The following is a 24,319-nucleotide window of genomic DNA, read 5'->3' as shown; positions in this document are numbered from 1 at the left end:
CCACTTCTACAAGTCGGAGTGTGAATATATCTGTTGTGATGGGTTGAAATACTTTACCAACCACAAATAAATTTGTATGAGCTTGCGTTGCAAATGCAAACATATATACTTTTATCACATGGACTTGGCTCCAGCAAGTTTACACTCAGTTCAAGAGTGTACTGAGTGTAATACACTCTTGTCCTTGACAGCTCATCGAGAGCTCTTGATTTACTGCCACAGTACAGAGAAGTACTTACTAGTAACCCATTCATGGGTCCAGAGTAAGAAAACAACACGACCAGCCGAGTGTGAAAGATATATCTTGCTCAGTCGGTCATCATTAAACTTAGCGCGCCAATATGTCTTGTGTTTGCATTTTGTGTCTTGCATGGTGACAGAGGTCAGAGGTGTGTGGTGACAGGTGTCAGAGGTGTGTGGTGACAGAGGTCAGAGGTGTGTGGTGACAGAGGTCAGAGGTGTGTGGTGACAGGTGTCAGAGGTGTGTGGTGACAGAGGTCAGAGGTGTGTGGTGACAGAGGTCAGAGGTGTGTGGTGACAGGTGTCAGAGGTGTGTGGTGACAGGTCAGAGGTGTGTGGTGACAGGTGTCAGAGGTGTGTGGTGACAAGGGTCAGAAGTGTGTGGTGACGGTGATGAGAAATGTGTGGTGACCGGGGTGAGAAATGTGCTGTAAGAGTTGTGAGGTATATAATGATAGAGATGTCAGTAGTGAGTATAGTGTGCACAGTATGGTGAATAGTGTGTTATGTTGGAATTGAGTCGTCAAATCAGTTTATGGAACCAGATAGATTATTATTAAGTTTCGTGTGTGTGTGTGTGTGTGTGTGTGTGTGTGTGTGTGTGTGTGTGTGTGTGTGTGTGTGTGCGCGTGTGCTTTCAGTGATTGCGTTTTCCAAGAAGCACAAAATGAAAATGTTGATGTTAGTTCCCAGTGTGTAGTGCAAAGATTGCAGTGTGTGGTGACTATAGTGTGTGGTGACTATAGTGTGTGGTGACTATAGTGTGTGGTGACTATAGTGTGTGGTGACTATAGTGTGTGGTGACTATAGTGTGTGGTGACTATAGTGTGTGGTGACTATAGTGTGTGGTGACTATAGTGTGTGGTGACTATAATGTGTGGTGACTATAGTGTGTGGTGACTATAGTGTGTGGTGACTATAGTGTGTGGTGACTATAGTGTGTGGTGACTATAGTGTGTGGTGACTATAGTGTGTGGTAACTATAATGTGTGGTGACTATAATGTCTGGTGACTATAATATGTGGTGACTATAGTGTGTAATTATTGAACAATTGTGATTGTAATTTGCAATGGCTGTAGTGTGTTGGTGTTTGTGGATTGTAATGATTGTAGTGTGGTGATTGTAATGAGTGGTGACTCACGTATGAAATGTTTGCAGCGTTCAGTGATGAATGTTGTCTGTGATGATTATGGTGTGTGAGTATTGTAGGATGCAACTAAGTGTCGTATTTGTCGAATGAGTATGATGGTGATTGGGGTTATAGTGTCAACACTGTATTCCGAGGCTGTGGAGAATGTTCCAGCATAGGTGTTTGGCACTTTTTGTTCACTATAACGTGCCACCATAACAAAAAAACAGTTAGGGCAACAGAACTATTCACACACTTCACTATCTGTTTCTTAAATAATTCTCAAAATTTCGGAATAAGATTTCTTGCCATTACAAAAATATATAATTTTTTATTCGTCTACGCTTTTTAAACAGTTCTGAAAGTTCCACAACACAACTTACACTCTCCTTGTTCATCCTGGGTGTTCACCCTACCTTCTCCTTGTTCATCCTGGGTGTCCACCCTACCCTTTCCTTGTTCATCCTGGGTGTTCACCCTACCTTCTCCTTGTTCATCCTGGGTGTCCACCCTACCCTTTCCTTGTTCATCCTGGGTGTCCACCCTACCCTTTGTTCATCCTGGGTGTGCACCCTACCCTCTCCTTGTTCATCCTGGGTGTCCACCCTACCTTCTCCATGTTCATCCTGGGTGTCCACCCTCCTCCTGTCCACCATGGGTGCCCACCCTCGCCCTGTCCACCATGGGTGTCCACCCTCCTGTCCACCATGGGTGTCCACCATGGGTGTCTACCCTCCTGTCTACCATGGGTGTCTACCTTCCTGTCTACCATGGGTGTCCACCCTCCTGTCTACCATGGGTGTCTACCCTCCCGTCCACCATGGGTGTCCACCCTCCTGTCCACCATGGGTGTCCACCCACCTGTCCACCATGGGTGTCCTCCCTCCTGTCCACCATGGGTGTTCTCCCTCCTATCCACCATGGGTGTCCTCCCTCCTGTCCACCATGGGTGTCCTCCCTCCTGTCCACCATGGGTGTCCACCCTCCTGTCCACTATGGGTGTCCTCCCTCCTGTCCACCATGGGTGTCCACCCTCCTGTCCACCATGGGTGTCCACCCTCCTGTCCACCATGGGTGTCCTCCCTCCTGTCCACCATGGGTGTCCAACCTCCTGTCCACCATGGGTGTCCAACCTCCTGTCCACCATGGGTGTCCTCCCTCCTGTCCACCATGGGTGTCCACCCTCCCGTCCACCATGGGTGTCCACCCAACTGTCCACCATGGGTGTCCACCCTCCTGTCCACCATGGGTGTCCACCCTCCTGTCCACCATGGGTGTCCACCCAACTGTCCACCATGGGTGTCCACCCAACTGTCCACCATGGGTGTCCACCCACCTGTCCACCATGGGTGTCCACCCTCCTGTCCACCATGGGTGTCCACCCAACTGTCCACCATGGGTGTCCACCCACCTGTCCACCATGGGTGTCCACCCACCTGTCCACCATGGGTGTCCACCCACCTGTCCACCATGGGTGTCCTCCCTCCTGTCCACCATGGGTGTCCACCCTCCCGTCCACCATGGGTGTCCACCCTCCTGTCCACCATGGGTGTCCACCCTCCTGTCCACCATGGGTGTCCACCCTCCTGTCCACCATGGGTGTCCACCCAACTGTCCACCATGGGTGTCCACCATGGGTGTCCACCCACCTGTCCACCATGGGTGTCCACCCAACTGTCCACCATGGGTGTCCTCCCTCCCGTCCACCATGGGTGTCCACCCTCCTGTCCACCATGGGTGTCCACCCTCCTGTCCACCATGGGTGTCTACCCTCCTGTCCACCATGGGTGTCCTCCCACCTGTCCACCATGGGTGTCCACCCAACTGTCCACCATGGGTGTCCTCCCACCTGTCCACCATGGGTGTCCACCCACCTGTCCACCATGGGTGTCCACCATGGGTGTCCACCCTCCTGTCCACCATGGGTGTCCACCCAACTGTCCACCATGGGTGTCCTCCCACCTGTCCACCATGGGTGTCCTCCCACGCCCCGTCCTCTATGTAGCTTCGTCACGTCAAATATGAATGAAATGCCGTTGTTAAGTCGGAACTTGGCGAAAATCGCAATAGATCGCCGATAAAATTTGTACATTTGAAATCCATTATAATGTGAGAGTTTAAAAAAGCAAATAGATTAATTTGGGCGAGTGACCTTCGACTTGACTTTTTGACCAGTGACCTTTGACAAGTGAACTAACCCATTGGCCAGCCATTTTACTAGTGACCTGACCTTTGACCGGTGGGTTTTGACTAGTGACTCTTACTAATCTCGACCTATCACTAAAAACTGTCAAATATAACTTTTTATAGCATAAAAAGGAAAATTAAATGGCAATATTTGGGAGGTAAAGCGCCGATCCCCTCAGTGATATTTGACCTTGGCTCGTCACACCTTAGGTTGGTGAGAGACCTTGGTGTTCACCTTACACCAATCTCGATGAAAAACAATAAAGATTTTCTGGAATTTCGCTCAGAAATATCATCAGAAAATATAAAACTACTCGGAACGTTTGGCGGTTAGAGCGCTGTAATACAGACAGAGAGACAGACCAAAGACAAACATTACCTCAAGATCAAGATGCTTGGCGATTTTCGCCAAGTTACCAACCTGGCCAACTCTACCGACGGGCGAGACATCTTTTTCCTCGGCCGTTTTCCCTCTTGTAGTGCTGCTTATACTGACTGGAGCGTGGTATTCCTTACCCCAGTCTTTCCTCACCCCGCCAGATCCTTAGTAGCTATGCGCATGCCTCACCTCTCCTCGACCCCTCTCCTATCCTCTACAGTTCCTTTCTATTTCGATAGTCTGAGCCCCGCCCTAGCCCCTTGCTGTTTAGCTCAGCTCCACCCCCTTCCATTTTGTAGCTGTACCTCACCCCGTTCAATTATATCTTTGCTGCCCGTCCCCCTCGATTGATGCTGTGCCCAAACCCCTTCAAAGAGTGTTATCCCGTCCCCTTGTGGCACTGCCTTGCCCCCTGCCCTTATAGCTCTGCACCGTCCCGGTCCTCCGCCAGTGTCTGCATGTCCCGCCAACCTTCCTACTAGACAAAGTCCTCGCCAGCATGCAGGAGTGCCCCAAGTTGTCCGCTCATGGCTGTTTTGTCATAACGTGTGAAGCGATAGATCTTTCTGTGGTTGTCACAACTGATGGAATATTTCCCATTGTTTTTGGTGGTTATCAATATTATGGTCATCTCTCCTGAGAGCAAATTGATACGGGGGATGCGATAGGTTGCAAGAGGTAGGTCCTTAGTGTTGCAGCCGGTGACAAGATGTTGACTCCCGTCGCACTCTCTCCTTTCAGGCCATTGACGTGTGGACCGGCGTGTGTCTCACCTTTGTCTTCGGGGCGCTGCTGGAGTTCGCGCTCGTCAACTACGCCTCGCGGTCCGACAAACACCGCGAGAAGATGAAGGAGAAATTCGACGAGCAGAAGAAGCAGTGGGAGGCGGAACATGCTGCGGCCCTACAAATGGCCATGCAGGAGCAGACGGAAGACGGCCACACCTTCGCCATGGTAAGTAGCTTCACACTGCGTCACGACTAAGAACTAAAGGTGCCGGAACGTTCTCTGTAGGGATAATATTTTAAGTATCTTTTTTTACATTTTTATTATTTTTTTGGTACTTAGTGGAATACCATTTTTGTCATGCCTTCCTCCATCCCTCCTTGCCAACTTCCCTCCTTCGATTTAGTTTTAAGACAAAATGTATAGAGGAAGATGTGCCATGATAGGTGTAGTGTTGTGTAGGATGCAGGTAGGGCAGACTTAGCCAGGCTTAGTCCCTCAGTGTTCTCAGCTGTACAGTGGAAGTGATGTTGTGATGTTCCGGCACCATTAGCTCTCTTACTGTGTTATATTCCTTGTTCGTTTGCCTGTTTGTCTGTATGTATCCCCCTTCACGCTCACATCTTTGAATGGATTGATAAATCTGCTTGACGAGATAGCCGAGAGAATCCCTAGTGAGTTGCGACATGCAAGCGACCATTATATAATGCCCTTCTCATCCCACTCCCTGGCCCAGTCTCGGCCACTCTTATCGCCCGCCACCGCTACCACCTTTTTAACTCCCACACTAGATTAGAATCCCATAAAAAGAGGAATAGAGAAATAAAAAGAGTGGCTAGTGAAGGGTTCAATTTTTGGTTAGAAGTCCTCTATGTAGAGCTAATTCTAAAGGGTATTTCAAATCTTGCCTTGTCCAGCCGGCCTCTCCACCCCGTCCACGGCGGTTGCTGGACCTGATTATCGCTAAGACGGTAAGTATCGTACCTGGACGAGAGCGAGATGCTAGGAGTCACATCCCGCCTCTCACCTGCCTTGCTGGGAGAGTAACACACGCCCCTCACTCACGTTTGTCTTGCTAGGAGAGAATAGCACATGCCTCTCATCCTCATCTGTCTTGCTAGGAGAGAATAGCACATGCCTCTCACCCTCATCTGCATTGCTAGGAGAGAGTAATACACGCCTCTCATCCTCACTTGGCTTGCTAGGAGACAATAGCACATGCCTCTCACTCTAACCTACCTTACTGTGATAGAGTGATCATGTCTCAATTTCTTGTAGTTTTTTATTTTTTATTTTTGTTGAATTTAATTTCTGGCTCACAAGAAGTAGACTTTGTTCACTGCTTTTGCCTGGCCTTAGTTCTAACAACGAAAGAAAACCTGAATCGGAGTCCTAGTGGTAAGAAGTAAACATTGAGACTCCGTGTTTGTGGATGTGATGATTCCCTTATCTGAAGAGTATCAGGTTACTTATCCACCCTCTCACCCAGTTGGTTGAACTACATGGACAGGTTACAAACACTATCTGGTACACACACACACACACACACACACACACACACACACACACATCAGCAAGCGCTCCTCTAGGTGAAAGGTTCAAACCTTAGACTGACAGATGTAATGAACACACTGACAAGTCCAGTACTCTGACCAAATGGCTACCAGACTGTTGAAAGTCATTGGTAGCCTTAGGCTATTTCTTTCAATGACCCAACAGCACTCGGCACTGTCTCATATATATATATATATATATATATATATATATATATATATATATATATATATATATATATATATATATATATCAACTGAAAACTCACACCCCAGAAGTGACTCGAACCCATACTCCCAGGAGCAACGCAACTGGTATGTACAAGACGCCTTAATCCACTTGACCATCACGACCGGACAAAATGAGGTGATAGCCGAGGCTATTTGAACCACCCCACCGCCGGCACTCGGATAGTAATCTTGGGCATAGCATTTTACCAAATCACCTCATTCTTTGGGGCACACGTGAGGAACACAAATGCGAACAAGCCTGAATGGTCCCCAGGACAATATGCAACTGAAAACTCACACCCCAGAAGTGACTCGAACCCATACTCCCAGGAGCAACGCAACTGGTATGTACAAGACGCCTTAATCCACTTGACCATCACGACCGGACAAAATGAGGTGATAGCCGAGGCTATTTGAACCACCCCACCGCCGGCACTCGGATAGTAATCTTGGGCATAGCATTTTACCAAATCACCTCATTCTTTGGGGCACACGTGAGGAACACAAATGCGAACAAGCCTGAATGGTCCCCAGGACAATATACAACTGAAAACTCACACCCCAGAAGTGACTCGAACCCATACTCCCAGGAGCAACGCAACTGGTATATACAAGACGCCTTAATCCACTTGACCATCATGACCGGACAAAATGAGGTGATAGCCGAGGCTATTTGAACCACCCCACCGCCGGCACTCGGATAGTAATCTTGGGCATAGCATTTTACCAAATCACCTCATTCTTTGGGGCACACGTGAGGAACACAAATGCGAACAAGCCTGAATGGTCCCCAGGACAATATGCAACTGAAAACTCACACCCCAGAAGTGACTCGAACCCATACTCCCAGGAGCAACGCAACTGGTATGTACAAGACGCCTTAATCCACTTGACCATCACGACCGGACAAAATGAGGTGATTGCCGAGGCTATTTGAACCACCCCACCGCCGGCACTCGGATAGTAATCTTGGGCATAGCATTTTACCAAATCACCTCAATTCTACCTCAATTGCTATGCCCAAGATTACTATCCGAGTGCCGGCGGTGGGGTGGTTCAAATAGCCTCGGCTATCACCTCATTTTGTCCGGTCGTGATGGTCAAGTGGATTAAGGCGTCTTGTACATACCAGTTGCGTTGCTCCTGGGAGTATGGGTTCGAGTCACTTCTGGGGTGTGAGTTTTCAGTTGCATATTGTCCTGGGGACCATTCAGGCTTGTTCGCATTTGTGTTCCTCACGTGTGCCCCAAAGTTTGAGGTGATTTGGTAAAATGCTATGCCCAAGATTACTATCCGAGTGCCGGCGGTGGGGTGGTTCAAATAGCCTCGGCTATCACCTCATTTTGTCCGGTCGTGATGGTCAAGTGGATTAAGGCGTCTTGTACATACCAGTTGCGTTGCTCCTGGGAGTATGGGTTCGAGTCACTTCTGGGGTGTGAGTTTTCAGTTGCATATTGTCCTGGGGACCATTCAGGCTTGTTCGCATTTGTGTTCCTCACGTGTGCCCCAAAGAATGAGGTGATTTGGTAAAATGCTATGCCCAAGATTACTATCCGAGTGCCGGCGGTGGGGTGGTTCAAATAGCCTCGGCTATCACCTCATTTTGTCCGGTCGTGATGGTCAAGTGGATTAAGGCGTCTTGTACATACCAGTTGCGTTGCTCCTGGGAGTATGGGTTCGAGTCACTTCTGGGGTGTGAGTTTTCAGTTGCATATTGTCCTGGGGACCATTCAGGCTTGTTCGCATTTGTGTTCCTCACGTGTGCCCCAAAGAATGAGGTGATTTGGTAAAATGCTATGCCCAAGATTACTATCCGAGTGCCGGCGGTGGGGTGGTTCAAATAGCCTCGGCTATCACCTCATTTTGTCCGGTCGTGATGGTCAAGTGGATTAAGGCGTCTTGTACATACCAGTTGCATTGCTCCTGGGAGTATGGGTTCGAGTCACTTCTGGGGTGTGAGTTTTCAGTTGCATATTGTCCTGGGGACCATTCAGGCTTGTTCGCATTTGTGTTCCTCACGTGTGCCCCAACGAATGAGGTGATTTGGTAAAATGCTATGCCCAAGATTACTATCCGAGTGCCGGCGGTAGGGTGGTTCAAATAGCCTCGGCTATCACCTCATTTTGTCCGGTCGTGATGGTCAAGTGGATTAAGGCGTCTTGTACATACCAGTTGCGTTGCTCCTGGGAGTATGGGTTCGAGTCACTTCTGGGGTGTGAGTTTTCAGTTGCATATTGTCCTGGGGACCATTCAGGCTTGTTTGCATATATATATATATATATATATATATATATATATATATATATATATATATATATATATATATATATATATATATATATATATAATATCAGAGATGTCTCTGAACTTGACTTCGCTTGTAAACGCTTTTGTTTCTATATACTGTAACATGTTTTCCTAAGGGACGTAAATTCTTGTTTTAATTACACTGTCTGAAGTTCCTGTAGTGATTGAGTCTATATGCATGAGTTCCGAAACTAGCAACTGGTATCCTTCTAACTTTAATGATTGTGTGCATGTATGTCTTGCGTGTCTGTTGTGTATTAGTGTGTGTGTTTGGGCTAAAAAGTGTTTCTGCGTTTTTTGGGGGCAGGTATGTGTTAGTGAGTGCTAGAGCATGTGTTTGCTAGTGTGTACTCACCGTGTTGTGTTTACGGGGGTTGAGCTTCGGCTCTTTGGTCCCGCTTCTTAACAATCAGTCTACTGGTGAACAGAATCTTAAGCTTCTCGAGCTCTATCATATCTTCATTTGAAACTGTGTATAGAGTCAGCCTCCCGCACATCACTTCCTAGTGCATTCCATTTACTTAACATTCTGTGTGTTAGAGTATTTATGTGCAAGCGTGTGTTTGTTTACATGGAAGTGGTAGTGTGTGTGTTAGCATGTGTTAATGTGTGTGTTCTCATCTAGATGTGCTTGCAGGGTTGAGCTAGTCTCCTAGCCCAGCCTTACCAGCGTTTTTAGATTAATGCAATGACTCGTTTCTCAGCCTTATAGCATATTTACATCTGAAATTTAGAATGGCATTACCTTCAGCGACTTCTGCATCTAAACTTTTCCATTTATTGAATGCTTTAACGCTTAAAAAGTTCTTTCTGACGTCTCTGTGACTCATTTGCGTCTCTAGTTTCCATCTTTGATCTCTCATTCTGCGTTCCTAACTTTGAACAATGATGTTTTGTCTACTTTGTCAATTTCCATTAGAATATTATATGTTGGTATCATGTTTTTCTCTATCTTCTTTCGTCCAGTGTTTGGTAAGGACAAGGTTTCTGAGTCTATCTTCATTGCCCAATTCCTTCAATTCATGAACGAGTCTTGTTACATATATTTTGACATTTCCTAGTCAAAATCCTGTCTTTTTCAGGTAAGGGTTCCATACTAGGGCTGCATTATCAGGAGCGGGTCTCACCTTCACTGTATATAAGGCACCGAAAGCTCCATTGTCCAATTTCTGAAAGGTACACGGATGTTGGACAATATGTAGTTTATATTATTCTGCTAATATTAGATTCTCGCATTAGATTTCGGGTTATGTCCACTCCGAGGTGATTCTCTTATTCTGATGGAAGAATCTGTCTTCCCTTCATCGCACACTGCTGAATTAGTCTTCACACTTATTCCAATCCTCATAACTTTGCATTTGGTTGGTTTGAACTCTAGCAGCCAAATTTCAGACCACTTCGGGAGCATGTCCAAATCCGTTTACAGTGCATCACAATCTATCACTGACGTGACTCGTCTCATCAGTTTTACATCACCTACAAACATTGGTGTGAAGGAGCCAATTTCCTCTGTCAGGTCGTTGACATGCAGTATATTAGAAGCAGGATACTCTCCACTCAGATGCCTCTGCTCTCATTGTAACTCTTTACTTCCTTCCATTCTAAGAGATACTCTCTGACAGACCTTAAAACTCTTCCAGATACACTAGCCTGCTTCTCTAGCTTAAGGAGTGTGTGGGTGCGTGTGTGTGTGTGCGTGTGTGTGTGTGTGTGTGTTTTTGTGTGTGTGTGTGTGTGTGTGTGTGTGTGTGTGTGTGTGTGTGTGTGCGTGTGCTAACTATCTGTTTTCGAAATCACTATATAACGGATGACTACGAATATTACTAAAACTTCGGTAAATAAGTTACTATGGGTTACTAAAGTGTAAGTGATGTTCAAGCCATACTGGGTTTACAAGCCTTGCTGGGTGTACAAGCCATACTGGGTGACGGGGGGAGAGTACCTGCATCCGTCTTCTTGCTTTCAGTGTATCGTTGTAGTTTTGCACGTGTATGTCACTTTTTGCACAATCACAATATTTTCTTTTGAATTGTTATGCTGTTTATTTAAGCAACTTACTCCCTATTCCAGTAGTGAGTATTAATATATATATATATATATATATATATATATATATATATATATAATATATTAGGTGTAGGTATCCACAAGAAAAATGAGACGAAAGTTCTAAAGACTATTGTGCGGCACCACATTATCGAGAAATACGGGAGACTCAACAGAAGGGTTTAGCCTTATATAGCTCCTCCATCTGAATAGATCCAGAAGCATAAAAATAATATCCCATAATAGAAGGAACATGAGTGCTTGGGGGACAGGCCATCCTGAATGTATTATCATATTTCTATACTTGTAGAAAATACAAGTATTATGTATTATCATGAATGTATTATCATATTTCTTTACTTGTAGAAAATACATTTCATAACAAGGTAATTCATTAAATAAATCTTGGAATAAGCCAACAACAAAAATATCTTTGCTATACATATTTTTATGCATATCACGATTTGCATTGCTATCAAATTTATCCAATGTAAGTCGCGAATTGTATAAATTACATAGGGTAATAATTTTAATAAAATACAATAAGTAAGATTTGTGATCGGTTTAAAATGATTTAATTACTAGATTTATGTGTTGTTGGCTTATTCCAAGAATGAGAGGATGGCCTGTCCCCAGGCAGTCATGTCACTTCTATTATACGATATTATGTTTATGTTTCTTAATCTGCTCAAGTGTAGGGGATTTATAAGCTTAGATTCGTGTCGATTTTGATCTGTGGTCCTGGATAGTGTCTTGACGGACGATTGCGCTCGTAATTTTCGTTTATACGTGGGATACTTGCACATAATTGAATCACGTGTTTTCGTGATTTTATATATATATATATATATATATATATATATATATATATATATATATATATATATATATATATATATATATATATATACAATATACACAAACAAGCACACCACATGCGTGTTTGTATGTGTATTATCATATTTCTATACTTGTAGAAAATACATTTCATAACAAGATAAATTCATTAAATAAATCATAATAACAGTGGATACAAATTAAAAATTTGATATCCCCAAGAACACCTTTTACTAATTTTTTTATAGCATAATTAACCATCATTTTTATAGATACACTATAGAACGTCAAATGAAATGAAACAAGATAAAAAATCCTCCTTTACTCCTCGAGTCAAAAGTCATATTCTCCGTAAGGCGTTAATTTACTTAACAGTGAGGTCGTGTATGCTTCACACACAGAGATCACACTAACGTGATGCATCAAATGAACAAATAGATTTGTTCGTGTATGCTTGCTCTGAAGCTTTCCCTTTCCGTGTGTGCTTTGCGTAACTTGGTACAGAGGCCGCTGGTGTCACGGAACGGAGGAATGGGCGGGGAGAACATCCACCCTTGTGAGATCCACTTGCAGGCGCCGCACCAGAACTGCTGCCGGACGTGGCTCTCTAAGTTCCCCACACGCAGCAAGCGCATTGATGTCATCTCGCGCATCACCTTCCCCCTTGTCTTCGCCTTCTTCAACATGGCCTACTGGAGCACCTACCTCTTCACGGAGGAGGAAGAAGATCCCCCAAAGTAAACCTAGATGTGAGTACTACATTGTGTTCTAAAAGTGCCAGAAACACGTTTTTAATTAAAAGACAGATTTATACCCCTCGAAAGATACTTTCTGTTTTTCATATGCTACCACTGTCGCTTCTGTCTCTGCCATTATACCACTGTCCCTTCTGTCTCACCCATGCTACCTCCGTGTCTTCTGTCTCAAATTAACTTCTGAGATTGTGCATTATAGTAACTCAACATGTTCACAATATTATCAGACAACCATAATTTTGTCTCTTTTACAGGTTAAACGTCACTTGTTTTACACATATTCTGGAGCTCTATGGCTGATGTTGCTCGTAGTGTTGGCGGGAGCTCTCATTTGCCATGATGTATGGATGCTGGAGCTCTCATCTGGCATGATGTATGGATGCTGGAGCTCTCATCTGGCATGATGTATGGATGCTGGAGCCCACACCTGGCTGGATGTATCGTTGACAAAAAAAAAATCAGTGATTTTTTGTATATACAGTACATCTATACATATATAAATATATGTATATAAATATATATGGTAAAGTTAAATACATATGAAATCAGCAGTTACCTGAACATACTTGCAACGACAATAATTTATAACAGAGATTAATATTTCTAGTTAGTACTGAAATGACTAAATGGCTCTAACAACAGGATAACTGGAATCATTGGTGACTGAAACCATTGTATTACCCAAGCTATGGTTGAGTGAAACCGTTGGGGCTGATTGGACCTATAGTCTAGTAAGGGCTAGGGTGATTATGTCATAAGTAATCAGGGAAAAGTGAAAGGAACGAAACTATGAAAAATAACTATTTAGAACTGGTGATAAGTGATGAAGGCGTGACGAATGGAAATTCTAAATTCCACAGGACGGTAGAAACAATAAGTAACTGAAACCAGTTAAAAAAAGACAGTATGATAAGATCAATTTTCAGGATGATCAATGCCAGAAAATATATGACAAACGTGAATGATCAGAGGCTTCAATCTCTCCTACTGGCGCTCAGCTGAATGGAACAGTCAACGGAAATGTTTGACTGAAATATAAATAAGCAGGAAACGTACACAAAAGACCGAACACTATATTGTGATTGGACAGAATTTGAAAGTAACAACAATTGATGGGCGGAGATCTCAAATTCAACGTAAATACTTTCTCAGTGTTCTCCAGTAGCTCAATTACAGTGGTTCGAAATGTTTCGAAAGAATATTGTTCCCTTCTTTGCTTGACGCAAAATATGGGATAGAACAGAAAACTACATTTAAAAAAGGTCAAATATTTTAGAAAATCGTTAACACATGGCAGTGTTTGATAGGTTTATTTACGGAAGTTCAGTGTGTAAAAGACAGGCATTTATGAGATACAGAAATGCCGGCAAGAGCTCAGAGATACACGCTGACTGAAGTTTGATGGTCTTACGCCATACACAAGAAAGTACTGACTGGGTCGCAGAGGTAAAATGTGGAAAACAGCCATGTTTGGCAGCTCCTTACCCGCAGGCTGAGCCCCAGAGACCAGCGTAACTGTTGGAGGCGTTTACACGTTATCAAGTACCGTTGGCTCCGTTAACAGTAATAAAACAATACCAGTGTGGAAGTAAAGACATTATATATAAGGTTGTAAATAAATGTATGGTTGAAGTAATGCCATTAGGTATAAGTTGGAAATAATGACATTAACCATTATGATGAAATGAAGACTTTAAATATAATGATTGAAATAAAGGCGTTATTTGTAAGTGTGAAATAAAGGCATTAACTGTAATGTTGAAATAATGGCATTAACTGTAATGATGTAAGATGAGAGAGAGTGTCGTTTGCTTGCGTTAATGTTGTAGGGTAATGACTCGGTAGGTAACACTCGCATCCCCACTAACTGGCTTACTCTTACACATCCCCATTAACTTGCATTAACTCTTTCACTACGTTACCCACACTCGACCTCAGGCCATAGGTAGTACTTCTTCATCCCACGTACAAAAAAGAACCACTCATACCCACAGACTAAATCATGTTCTTTAAGTACAACAATATATATATATTTTTAGGACAATAAAGTATGGAGATATAATTCAATAAAGTCAGTGAAACTTTGTTCTGATGATCACAGGTTTGCTCACTTCCCTGTCGACAAGTTGGGTTTTATTCTTCGGATCTTTTGCAGCTTATAAATGAAAGGTAATTTCCTAATGCTTTCTTTCTGATTATATTAATCTGTAAATTGCTTTGTTGTCGGGATATTTGCCAGTGTTTGATCTTTTGTGTATTGACCGAAGCCCGAGTTCTTGTCTCATTTATTTTACATCTGGTTTGTCTTTCTTTCTTTCCTACCCCCCCCTCCTCTTCCCCTTCTCTCTCTCTGACTCTCTCTCTCTCTCTCTCTCTCTCTCTCTCTCTCTCTCTCTCTCTCTCTCTCTCTCTCTCTCTCTCTCTCTCTCTCTCTCTCTCTCTCTCTCTCTTGTGTTGGTCATAGTGACGATAGTGACGAGTGTGTAGTGGTGGTGACTGCCATGAGAATGCGGTGATAATAGTGATGAGAATATGATGACAACAGTGATGAAGATGCTGTGATGACAGTGATGGGGTAAGGGTAAAATATTGGGTCGTGTCTGGTACACCGTGATGAGCAGTGCTCGGTGAACAACGTATATAGTTATGTTCTCATGAACATTTGATCAGAACTGTTTTGTTGTTGGTTCCTAACTTTACTTCTCAGTCAACTCTTCAGTTGTTCTCTAATTCTCAGTCAACACTTCAGTTGTTCTTTAATTCTCAGTCAACACTTAAATTGTTCTTTAATTCTCGGTCAACACTTATGCTGTCCTTATTTCGCAGCATTATATGCTAAAGCACAAGAGTTAAACAAGAGCTTGAATTTCGGGCCGGAATTTCTAGCGTTAATACATATTTTAAGATGTTAATAATAAATCCTATTTTCAGTGTTGGAAGAACACACGAAGCAGGTGATTTTTATCACTGCGACTGAGTCTGTCAGTCAGCCATCACTCCAATGAAAGATTGCATCTTATTTGAAAGACAATTAAATCAGTATTGTGACGCATTTCGAGCAAAATTGATGTAATTTTAATTGAGGATTCAATCATTTTTTATGGATTTCTCATTGCCTGTTGCTTAAAAAACTCGTAAATTAGTTTGGGAATATCTATTGGATGATCAAACACCTTCCTAGTTCACTTTCTAACTAGTGTTGTACACATTGCCATTCCAATTTATTAAAAGTTTAGAAGTTTCTTTTGCAGCTTAGTTTGATTATTATAGTTTAAAATTTTGTTTAGAAACGCCTCACAACCTGTCCTCTTAAAAAGAACGTCGCTTTTGGCCGTTTACCCGTATGGCCTAATTTGGACGTAATTTGAAAATGAAAATAAATTTGGGATTTTTTTTTCAACAACAGTAAGTTAAGGGTCCTCTCATAGGTTAGGTGGGCAGGAAATTCTCATAAAATTTCAAAACGTTATGAAAAACGTGAATTGAAAGTCATCTATTCTAACCTTACAGAGTCGGCCGGATGACTCAAACAGAAAACGGAACAGTACGTCACTTTTGTGAGTCGATTTCATTTCAAATTACGTCCAAATTTGGCCATAGCGCGCATGCCAGCCAAAAGTGACGTTATTTTTAAGAGGACGGGTTGGTTTGAGGCCCTAGTGGAGGATGCCGTCTTAGTTTTAAGCCATGATAGCTTGCCGTCTTCATCTTGTATACTTGCCAGTAGCACCACAGCGCCCCGTCTCACCCTCTCCAGCCTCCTCAACTCCCAAAGTGTTCTTGGTGTTTAAACTGTATATAGCTGAGTCCTGTGCACAAATTAGAGATCAGGTAAATGTATGAGTTGTGTTAATGATTGTAACAGTTCACGTACCGCGCTTCTCTTATCTCTCTCTCTCTCTCTCTCTCTCTCTCTCTCTCTCTCTCTCTCTCTCTCTCTCTCTCTCTCTCTCTCTCTCTCTCTCTCGTTTTATCTATTTTCCTATTAATGGAGACTATGGAGACAAATTATATATATATATATATATATATATATATATATATATATATATATATATATATATATATATATATATATATATATATATATATTGCTATTTATTCTGGCGTTTCCTCCTTTGTTCTCATTCTTCATTACCTTCTGAAGTTTTTGTTCTTCAGTTTCATGATGAACATCACTAAAGAGCTTTCAACTTGTCAAATATTAAAATAATGTTTGTTAATTTGTTTAATAAAGTGTCGGATGAAAGGAGATAGGTTGATAGATAGAGGTAGATGGTAGAGTGTTAGGTAGAGGTAGATGGTAGAGGTAAATAACAGAATTTGAGTGAGAGTGAATGAAAATTTGAAAGACGATTTCGTTCATTCATTTGTCAAACAAACATACCATTTTGTTGAGATATTGTTTGCACATCAGAAAATTTATGATAAACGACTTAAACCTCATATAAAAAAAATAAATCATTGTTTTGGATTACTGTTCTTAAAAAACAGTTTTATTCAGATTATTTCCATTTGATTATTAGTTGAGAATAAGATGACCGAGTAATGTGTATTTCATGTGGTTCTTAAATTGACCCCTTGAGTCGGATTCACGAAGCCCTTGTATGTTCACTTACGAAGTCTGTATCTCTTATCTCAATCATGGTGGTATTATCAGGCTTTTGCTTAATAGTTTACGAGCTTTGAAGTGCTATGAAAACACTCGTTATAATAATAATCTTCAGGTAAGGATGTGCTTTGGAGCACTTAAACTGTTTACCTAACTCAGACTAAGCCGCCATGGTCGTGTTAAGAGGTGTAGATCTCGTAAGTGGACACGTAAGTGCTGTATTAATGCGGCTCCTCTTATCGTTGTTTTTCTTCAGAACAACACGCTGGGTGTCTCTAACCACTGTCCTCCAGTATGAAGATTTTCTGCACTTGTTAATGTGTCTCCAACTCAGTTACAACGGAGAACACTCGAATACGATCTTGGAGAAAACTGGAGAACAGATCTTAATATAGATTTAGCTAAGGTGATATAAATAGCGAGCGAAAGAGAAATACAGTAAATATGGAAATATAATAAAATATGAAGCCAGTTTTCTCACTGAATCACTCCACACATAATGTCATAACATGGTTCAAATGTTGTCCAGGAGAAGAATGAATGATTGGTGTTAATGTGATGAAACCTCTGGCGTTTGATCATCCGTGTTATAATAATCGTCTCCTGTATACCCAGTGAGTTAGACCAAGCATGTAACTTTGAGAGCACTGTACCTTGCTTAGTCGTCATCCTTGTCTAGAATTCGGTGATATGATGGTGGCTCAAGGAATCCCGGAGGCCGGAATATGTTCAAGGTTTTTAGCAAGGTTTTTGCAGACACTGCAATCAAGCATGAGGTATGCCTAAATCTTATACGTTTCTTGACTGGCGTGATTGAGTTCAGCACGTGGTTCTTCGCGGCCATTATATATAAATAATTTGCACATTTACTATATCCACTTCATCCCTAGACACTGACGTAGTTCTTATAGCCTCACACCAGTCATTAGTTGTATCACTTTTTCATCAACCACAGTCGATAGTATCTTGTTGTGCTTCAGGGCAGCGGATGTCTACTTCTGTGTAAGTAAAGGTTCAAGTATTCACGAAGGAAGGAATGAAATGGTCTTTTAGGGAAATATTTGGCTGATTTTGGAATGGTATGTAAGGGGTGATTGCCAGTCGACTTGTATTACCATTTACGCTTTCATGTGTGTAATGCAGCCAATCCTTTCCTTGAGCAGTGCTTTGCTCGCTCTCTTGTGTTCGGGTCGCACCTCTGTACGCAGCTCGTGTTCATAATCAACGGCAAAATGCTCGTTAATACTTCAGCTAAACCCTCGTTTTTTATGAAAAATGCTTTATACACGATCAAATTGTTCTCAAACGATGCTTCACCAACATTTGCAAATAATTTCCAACGTAACCAATAAAATACATGACTAACCTACGCTATGTACAAAGTTCTAATACGTAATAATAACAATAATTTTATATTGTTAGAATACCGATTTTTTTTTCACACTTTAAAATCACTTAATGAGTCATTTGGGATCGACAGCAGCGTGGAGGAGCTGCTTCAGGTTGGGTTGGCAGACAGTAACTGTCGTAAAGAATAACTCTGACAAGGACTAACTGAAGTAGTGACTGAAATAGCGACCTAAACAGTGAATGAGACAGGCTGACTATCTTGAGATGATTTCGGGGCATTTTTTTTTTTTTAGTGTCCCCGCGGCCCGGTCCTCGACCAGGCCTCCACCCCCAGGAAACAGCCCGTGACAGCTAACACCCAGGTACCTATTTTACTGCTAGGTAACAGGGGCATAGGGTGAAAGAAACTCTGCCCATTGTTTCTCGCCGGCGCCCAGAATCGACTATCACCACCACCATCAGTATCGTCACTATCACTACCAGTAGCGTCACTATCATCACCAGCAGTAGCGTCACTATCACCACCACCACCAGCAGTAGCGTCACTATCACCACCACCATCAGTAGCGTCACTATCATCACCACCACCAGTAGCGTCACTATCACCACCACCACCAGTAGCGTCACTATCACCACCACCATCAGTAGCATCACTATCACCACCACCAGTAGCGTCACTATCACCACCACCAGTAGCGTCACTATCACCACCATCAGTAGCGTCACTATCACCACCACCATCAGTAGCGTCACTATCACCACCACCACCATCAGTAGCGTCACTATCACCACCACCACCAGCAGTAGCGTCACTATCACCACCACCATCAGTAGCGTCACTATCACCACCACCACCAGCAGTAGCGTCACTATCACCACCACCATCAGTAGCGTCACTATCACCACCACCACCAGTAGCGTCACTATCACCACCACCAGCAGTAGCGTCACTATCACCACCATCAGTAGCGTCACTATCACCACCACCACCAGTAGCGTCACTATCACCACCACCAGCAGTAGCGTCACTATCACCACCAGCAGTAGCGTCACTATCACCACCACCAACAGTAGCGTCACTATCACCACCACCAACAGTAGCGTCACTATCACCACCACAATCAGTAGCGTCACTATCACCACCACCACCAGTAGCGTCACTATCACCACCACTACCACCACCAGTAGCGTCACTATCACCACCACCACCAGTAGCGTCACTATCACCACCACCAGTAGTAGCGTCACTATCACCACCAGCAGTAGCGTCACTATCACCACCACCACCAGTAATAGCGTCACTATCACCACCACCACCACCAGTAGTAGCGTCACTATCACCACCACCACCACCAGTAGTAGCGTCACTATCACCACCACCAGTAGTAGCGTCACTATCACCACCAGCAACAGTAGCGTCACTATCACCACCAGTAGCGTCACTATCACCACCACCAGTAGCGTCACTATCACCACCAGCAACAGTAGCGTCACTATCACCACCAGCAGTAGCGTCACTATCACCACCACCACCAGTAGTAGCGTCACTATCACCACCACCACCAGTAGTAGCGTCACTATCACCACCACCAGTAGTAGCGTCACTATCACCACCAGCAACAGTAGCGTCACTATCACCACCAGTAGCGTCACTATCACCACCACCAGTAGCGTCACTATCACCACCAGCAACAGTAGCGTCACTATCACCACCAGCAGTAGCGTCACTATCACCACCACCACCAGTAGTAGCGTCACTATCACCACCACCACCACCAGTAGTAGCGTCACTATCACCACCACCAGTAGTAGCGTCACTATCACCACCAGCAACAGTAGCGTCACTATCACCACCAGTAGCGTCACTATCACCACCACCAGTAGCGTCACTATCACCACCAGCAACAGTAGCGTCACTATCACCACCAGCAGTAGCGTCACTATCACCACCACCACCAGTAGCGTCACTATCACCACCACCACCAGTAGCGTCACTATCACCACCACCAGTAGCGTCACTATCAATATGTGTGGTTTTATTGGCGCTTCAATACATCTTGTTGTAGGACAGATGTGAGTGTCAGTAAGTCTTCGCACCGTGTGTGTGTGTGTGTGTGTGTGTGTGTGTGTGTGTGTGTGTGTGTGTGTGTGTGTGTGTGTGTGTGTGTGTGTGTGTGTGTGTGTGTATTTACTATTTGTGTCTGAAGAACTGAGCAATTAGCTCTTGGACATCGTCTTTTTAACCAATCTATTTTTCCTCTATTATATCTCCTACACATATTTATCTCTAACAAACACACACACACACACACACACACACACACACACACACACACACACACACACACACACACACACACACACACACACACACACACACACATCCCCATGGAGGGGACGAAACGTGGGGAGCAAAATTAGTAGATGTTATAGACAGGAATTTCCTGACACAACATGTGAAGGAAGACACAAGGGAAAGAGGAGGAGATGCACCGAGCCTATTAGACCTGATTTTCACCCAGAACGTAGAAGATATCGAGAATTTAGAGCATGAAATACCTCTAGGGGCCAGTGACCATTGTGTCCTAGTCTTTGACTACATGATGGAATTCAAACTTATGACCATGGGACAAGAGATCTGGGAAAGGAGAGCTGACTACAGGAAAGGGGACTATATGAGGATAAGGGACTATCTGGGTGAAGTGCAGTGGGAGGAAGAAATTAGAGGAAAAACAGTCCAAGATATGATGGACCTAGTCATACAGAAATGCCAGGAGGCCGAAGAGAGATTTATACCAACGGTAAAGGGAAAAAATAAGAAGGAATATAATAACCCATGGTTTAATAGACAGTGTCAGGAAGCAAAAATGGCCAGCAGACGGGAGTGGAGGAAGTACAGAAGACAAAGAACAGAGGACAACAGAAGCAGATACAACAGAGCTAGGAACGATTACATTAACATAAGACGAACATCGGAAAGGGACTATGAGAACGATATTGCAATCAAAGCGAAAAAACAACCCAAGTTACTACACAGTCATATAAGAAGAAAAATGTCGGTGAACGACCAAGTGACAAGACTAAGGAAGACAGAGGGGGCATATACTGAAAGTGACAAGGAAATCTGCGAGGCACTGAATGCCAGTTTCCATGGAGTGTTCACTACCGAGCCTGAGCAGCTCCCATTGTTGGAAGGGGTTACCCTAGATGAAAGACTATCAGATATAGAGGTGACAGCAGAGGAGGTAATGAAACAGTTGACAACTCTAGATGCAACTAAAGCAGTTGGACCAGACAAAGTATCACCGTGGATACTAAAAGAAGCAGCACAGGCCCTCAGCGTGCCTCTGGCAATGATCTTTAATGAGTCACTTATGTCAGGAGAATTGCCCAGTTGCTGGAAGAAGGCAAATGTCGTGCCGATCTTCAAGAAAGGAGATAGGGAGGAGGCACTTAACTACAGACCTGTATCACTGACAAGCATCCCCTGTAAAATACTGGAAAGAATAATTAGGCTGCGACTGGTTGCACACCTGGAGAACATTAGGTTTGTGAACAAACATCAACATGGGTTCTGGACAGGGAAATCGTGCCTAACAAACCTTCTGGAATTCTATGATAAAATAACGAGGATAAGACAGGACAGAGATGGTTGGGCAGACTGCATATTTCTGGACTGCCAAAAAGCCTTTGATACAGTACCGCACATGAGACTGCTGTTCAAGCTCGAGAGGCAGGCGGGGGTGGGGGGAAAGGTCCTAGAATGGATAAGGAACTACCTAACAGGAAGGAGCCAAAGAGTTACGGTAAGGGGCGAGAAGTCGGACTGGCGAACAGTAACAAGTGGAGTACCACAAGGATCGGTGCTAGGACCAATTCTATTTCTTGTATATGTTAACGACATGTTTACAGGCGTAGAGTCCTACATGTCGATGTTTGCGGATGATGCAAAGTTGATGAGAAGAGTTGTGACAGATGAGGATTGCAGGATCCTCCAAGAGGACCTGAACAGATTGCAGAGATGGTCAGAGAAATGGCTACTAGAATTCAACACGAGCAAATGTAAAGTTATGGAAATGGGACTAGGAGATAGGAGACCAAAGGGACAGTACACAATGAAGGGGAACAGCCTACCTGTAACGACGCGTGAAAGAGACCTGGGGGTGGACGTAACACCTAATCTATCTCCTGAGGCACATATTAATAGGATAACGACAGCAGCGTACTCTACACTGGCAAAAGTTAGAACATCATTCAGAAACCTAAGTAAGGAGGCATTTAGGGCGCTTTACACTGCCTACGTAAGGCCAGTCTTAGAGTATGCCGCCTCATCATGGAGTCCCCATCTGAAGAAACATATAATGAAACTGGAAAAGGTTCAGAGGTTTGCAACGAGACTCGTCCCAGAGCTACGAGGGATGGGGTATGAAGAGCGCCTGAGGGAATTGTGCCTTACGACACTAGAAAGAAGAAGGGAGAGGGGGGACATGATAGGAACGTATAAGATACTCAGAGGAATTGACAGAGTGGACATAGACGAAATGTTCACACGGAATAGTAACAGAACGAGAGGACATGGATGGAAGCTTGAAACTCAGATGAGTCACAGAGATGTTAGGAAGTTTTCTTTTAGCGTGAGAGTAGTGGGGAAATGGAATGCACTTCAGGAACAGGTTGTGGAAGCAAATACTATTCATAATTTTAAAACCAGGTATGATAGGGAAATAGGACAGGAGTCATTGCTGTAAACAACCGATGCTCGAAAGGCGGGATCCAAGAGTCAATGCTCGATCCTGCAGACACAACTAGGTGAGTACAACTAGGTGAGTACACACACACACACACACACACACACACACACACACACATATATTCCCAGGAAGCAGCCTGCAGAGTGTTTAACTTCCCCATGTACCTATTTACTGCTAGGTGAACAGGGACATTGGCGTGAAAGAAACTCTGGCCATTTGTTTCTACCTCGGCCGGGAATTGAATCCGGGCAATTATGACTACGACTCCCGAGCACTGTCAGCTAAGCCGCGAGGCCCTCTCTGTGTGTATGTGGTGGGGGGTAGGGGAGTGAGTGAGTGTGTGTGTGTGTGTGTGTGTGTGTGTGTGTGTGTGTGTGTGTGTGTGTGTGTGTGTGTGTGTGTGTGTGTGTGTGTGTGTTTGAACTCCATTGAAAGGTTAAACTAAGCCCATATCATTACAGCCTTGGTATTGTCCGGTAATCACTCCTACGTCACAACTATCCTTCTGGCGTGATCTCCGTATTACAGCCCATTTAGTGACGTTAAAATTAGGCCTTTGAATCGATACATAACGATGTATTATGCATGCCTCGTTGCCTGACGATGTCAAATGGATGCTATATACCCCTAATGATATCACAGGTATGCCCCAGTTACCTGATGATATCTTAGGCATTTCCCTTTCATCTTTTAATTCATATTTATAAAGGAGTCGACGGTTCCCACGAAATGTAGATGTAAATATTCCAGAGTCATGTGTGTGTGATATGTTACATACCTGACATGAGTCGCGTGATGTGCGCCCTCTATTGTTTAATATTGATGTTCGCCTCTCTGGTCTCCAATATTATTGTATATTTTTGGTATTTATTACTACTTCTTAGAGCTTTTGACAAATAAAACCGTGGTGTTTATAAGGCATAATAAAACACAAAAGGAGGTGAAGGATAAAAGAACATGGAAACAGCATTGGAGGGGACATAAATATCCCCTCTAATGCGTTATGTGTGCTTTACTCCGAGGCTAAGGGTATCACCTGAGTTAATAGGTGGTACTTCCTTTCCCTTTATATATATATATATGATTGTAAATATTATAAATATGTTTAAATTATTCATTGGCCAGAATCCTTAGTGCTTCAGTGTTATAGAGAACTGAGCCCGGGACTGCCAACAGCAAAGTAGTCCAGTAGTCCTACTGTAGATTGTTTCGCGG

The 24,319-nt window shown here is 43.6% G+C and overlaps 1 protein-coding gene across 4 annotated transcripts in view; it reads left to right on the top strand.

Moving 5' to 3' along the window:
* Nucleotides 1-12,849, top strand: part of LOC123767311 (glutamate-gated chloride channel) — a 101,977-nt gene extending 89,128 nt beyond the window's left edge. For 3 of the 4 annotated variants that reach the window (XM_069312934.1, XM_045756883.2, XM_045756881.2), the window contains exons 10-13: nt 4,678-4,890; nt 5,580-5,633; nt 12,141-12,385; nt 12,646-12,849. In XM_069312934.1, the coding sequence (XP_069169035.1) occupies nt 4,678-4,890; nt 5,580-5,633; nt 12,141-12,377 (504 nt within the window). In that variant the 3' untranslated portion in view covers nt 12,378-12,385; nt 12,646-12,849. The remainder of the gene's footprint in view (nt 1-4,677; nt 4,891-5,579; nt 5,634-12,140; nt 12,386-12,645) is intronic. The other variant, XM_045756884.2, reaches the window with a different exon arrangement.
* The last annotated feature ends 11,470 nt before the right edge of the window (nt 12,850-24,319 follow it).

Source organism: Procambarus clarkii, chromosome 74, assembly GCF_040958095.1.
Source record: "Procambarus clarkii isolate CNS0578487 chromosome 74, FALCON_Pclarkii_2.0, whole genome shotgun sequence".
In the NCBI taxonomy this organism is placed as follows: Eukaryota; Metazoa; Arthropoda; class Malacostraca; order Decapoda; family Cambaridae; genus Procambarus; species Procambarus clarkii.
Note: the sequence above shows the minus strand (reverse complement) of the source record. Positions and strands in the feature narration are given on the sequence as shown.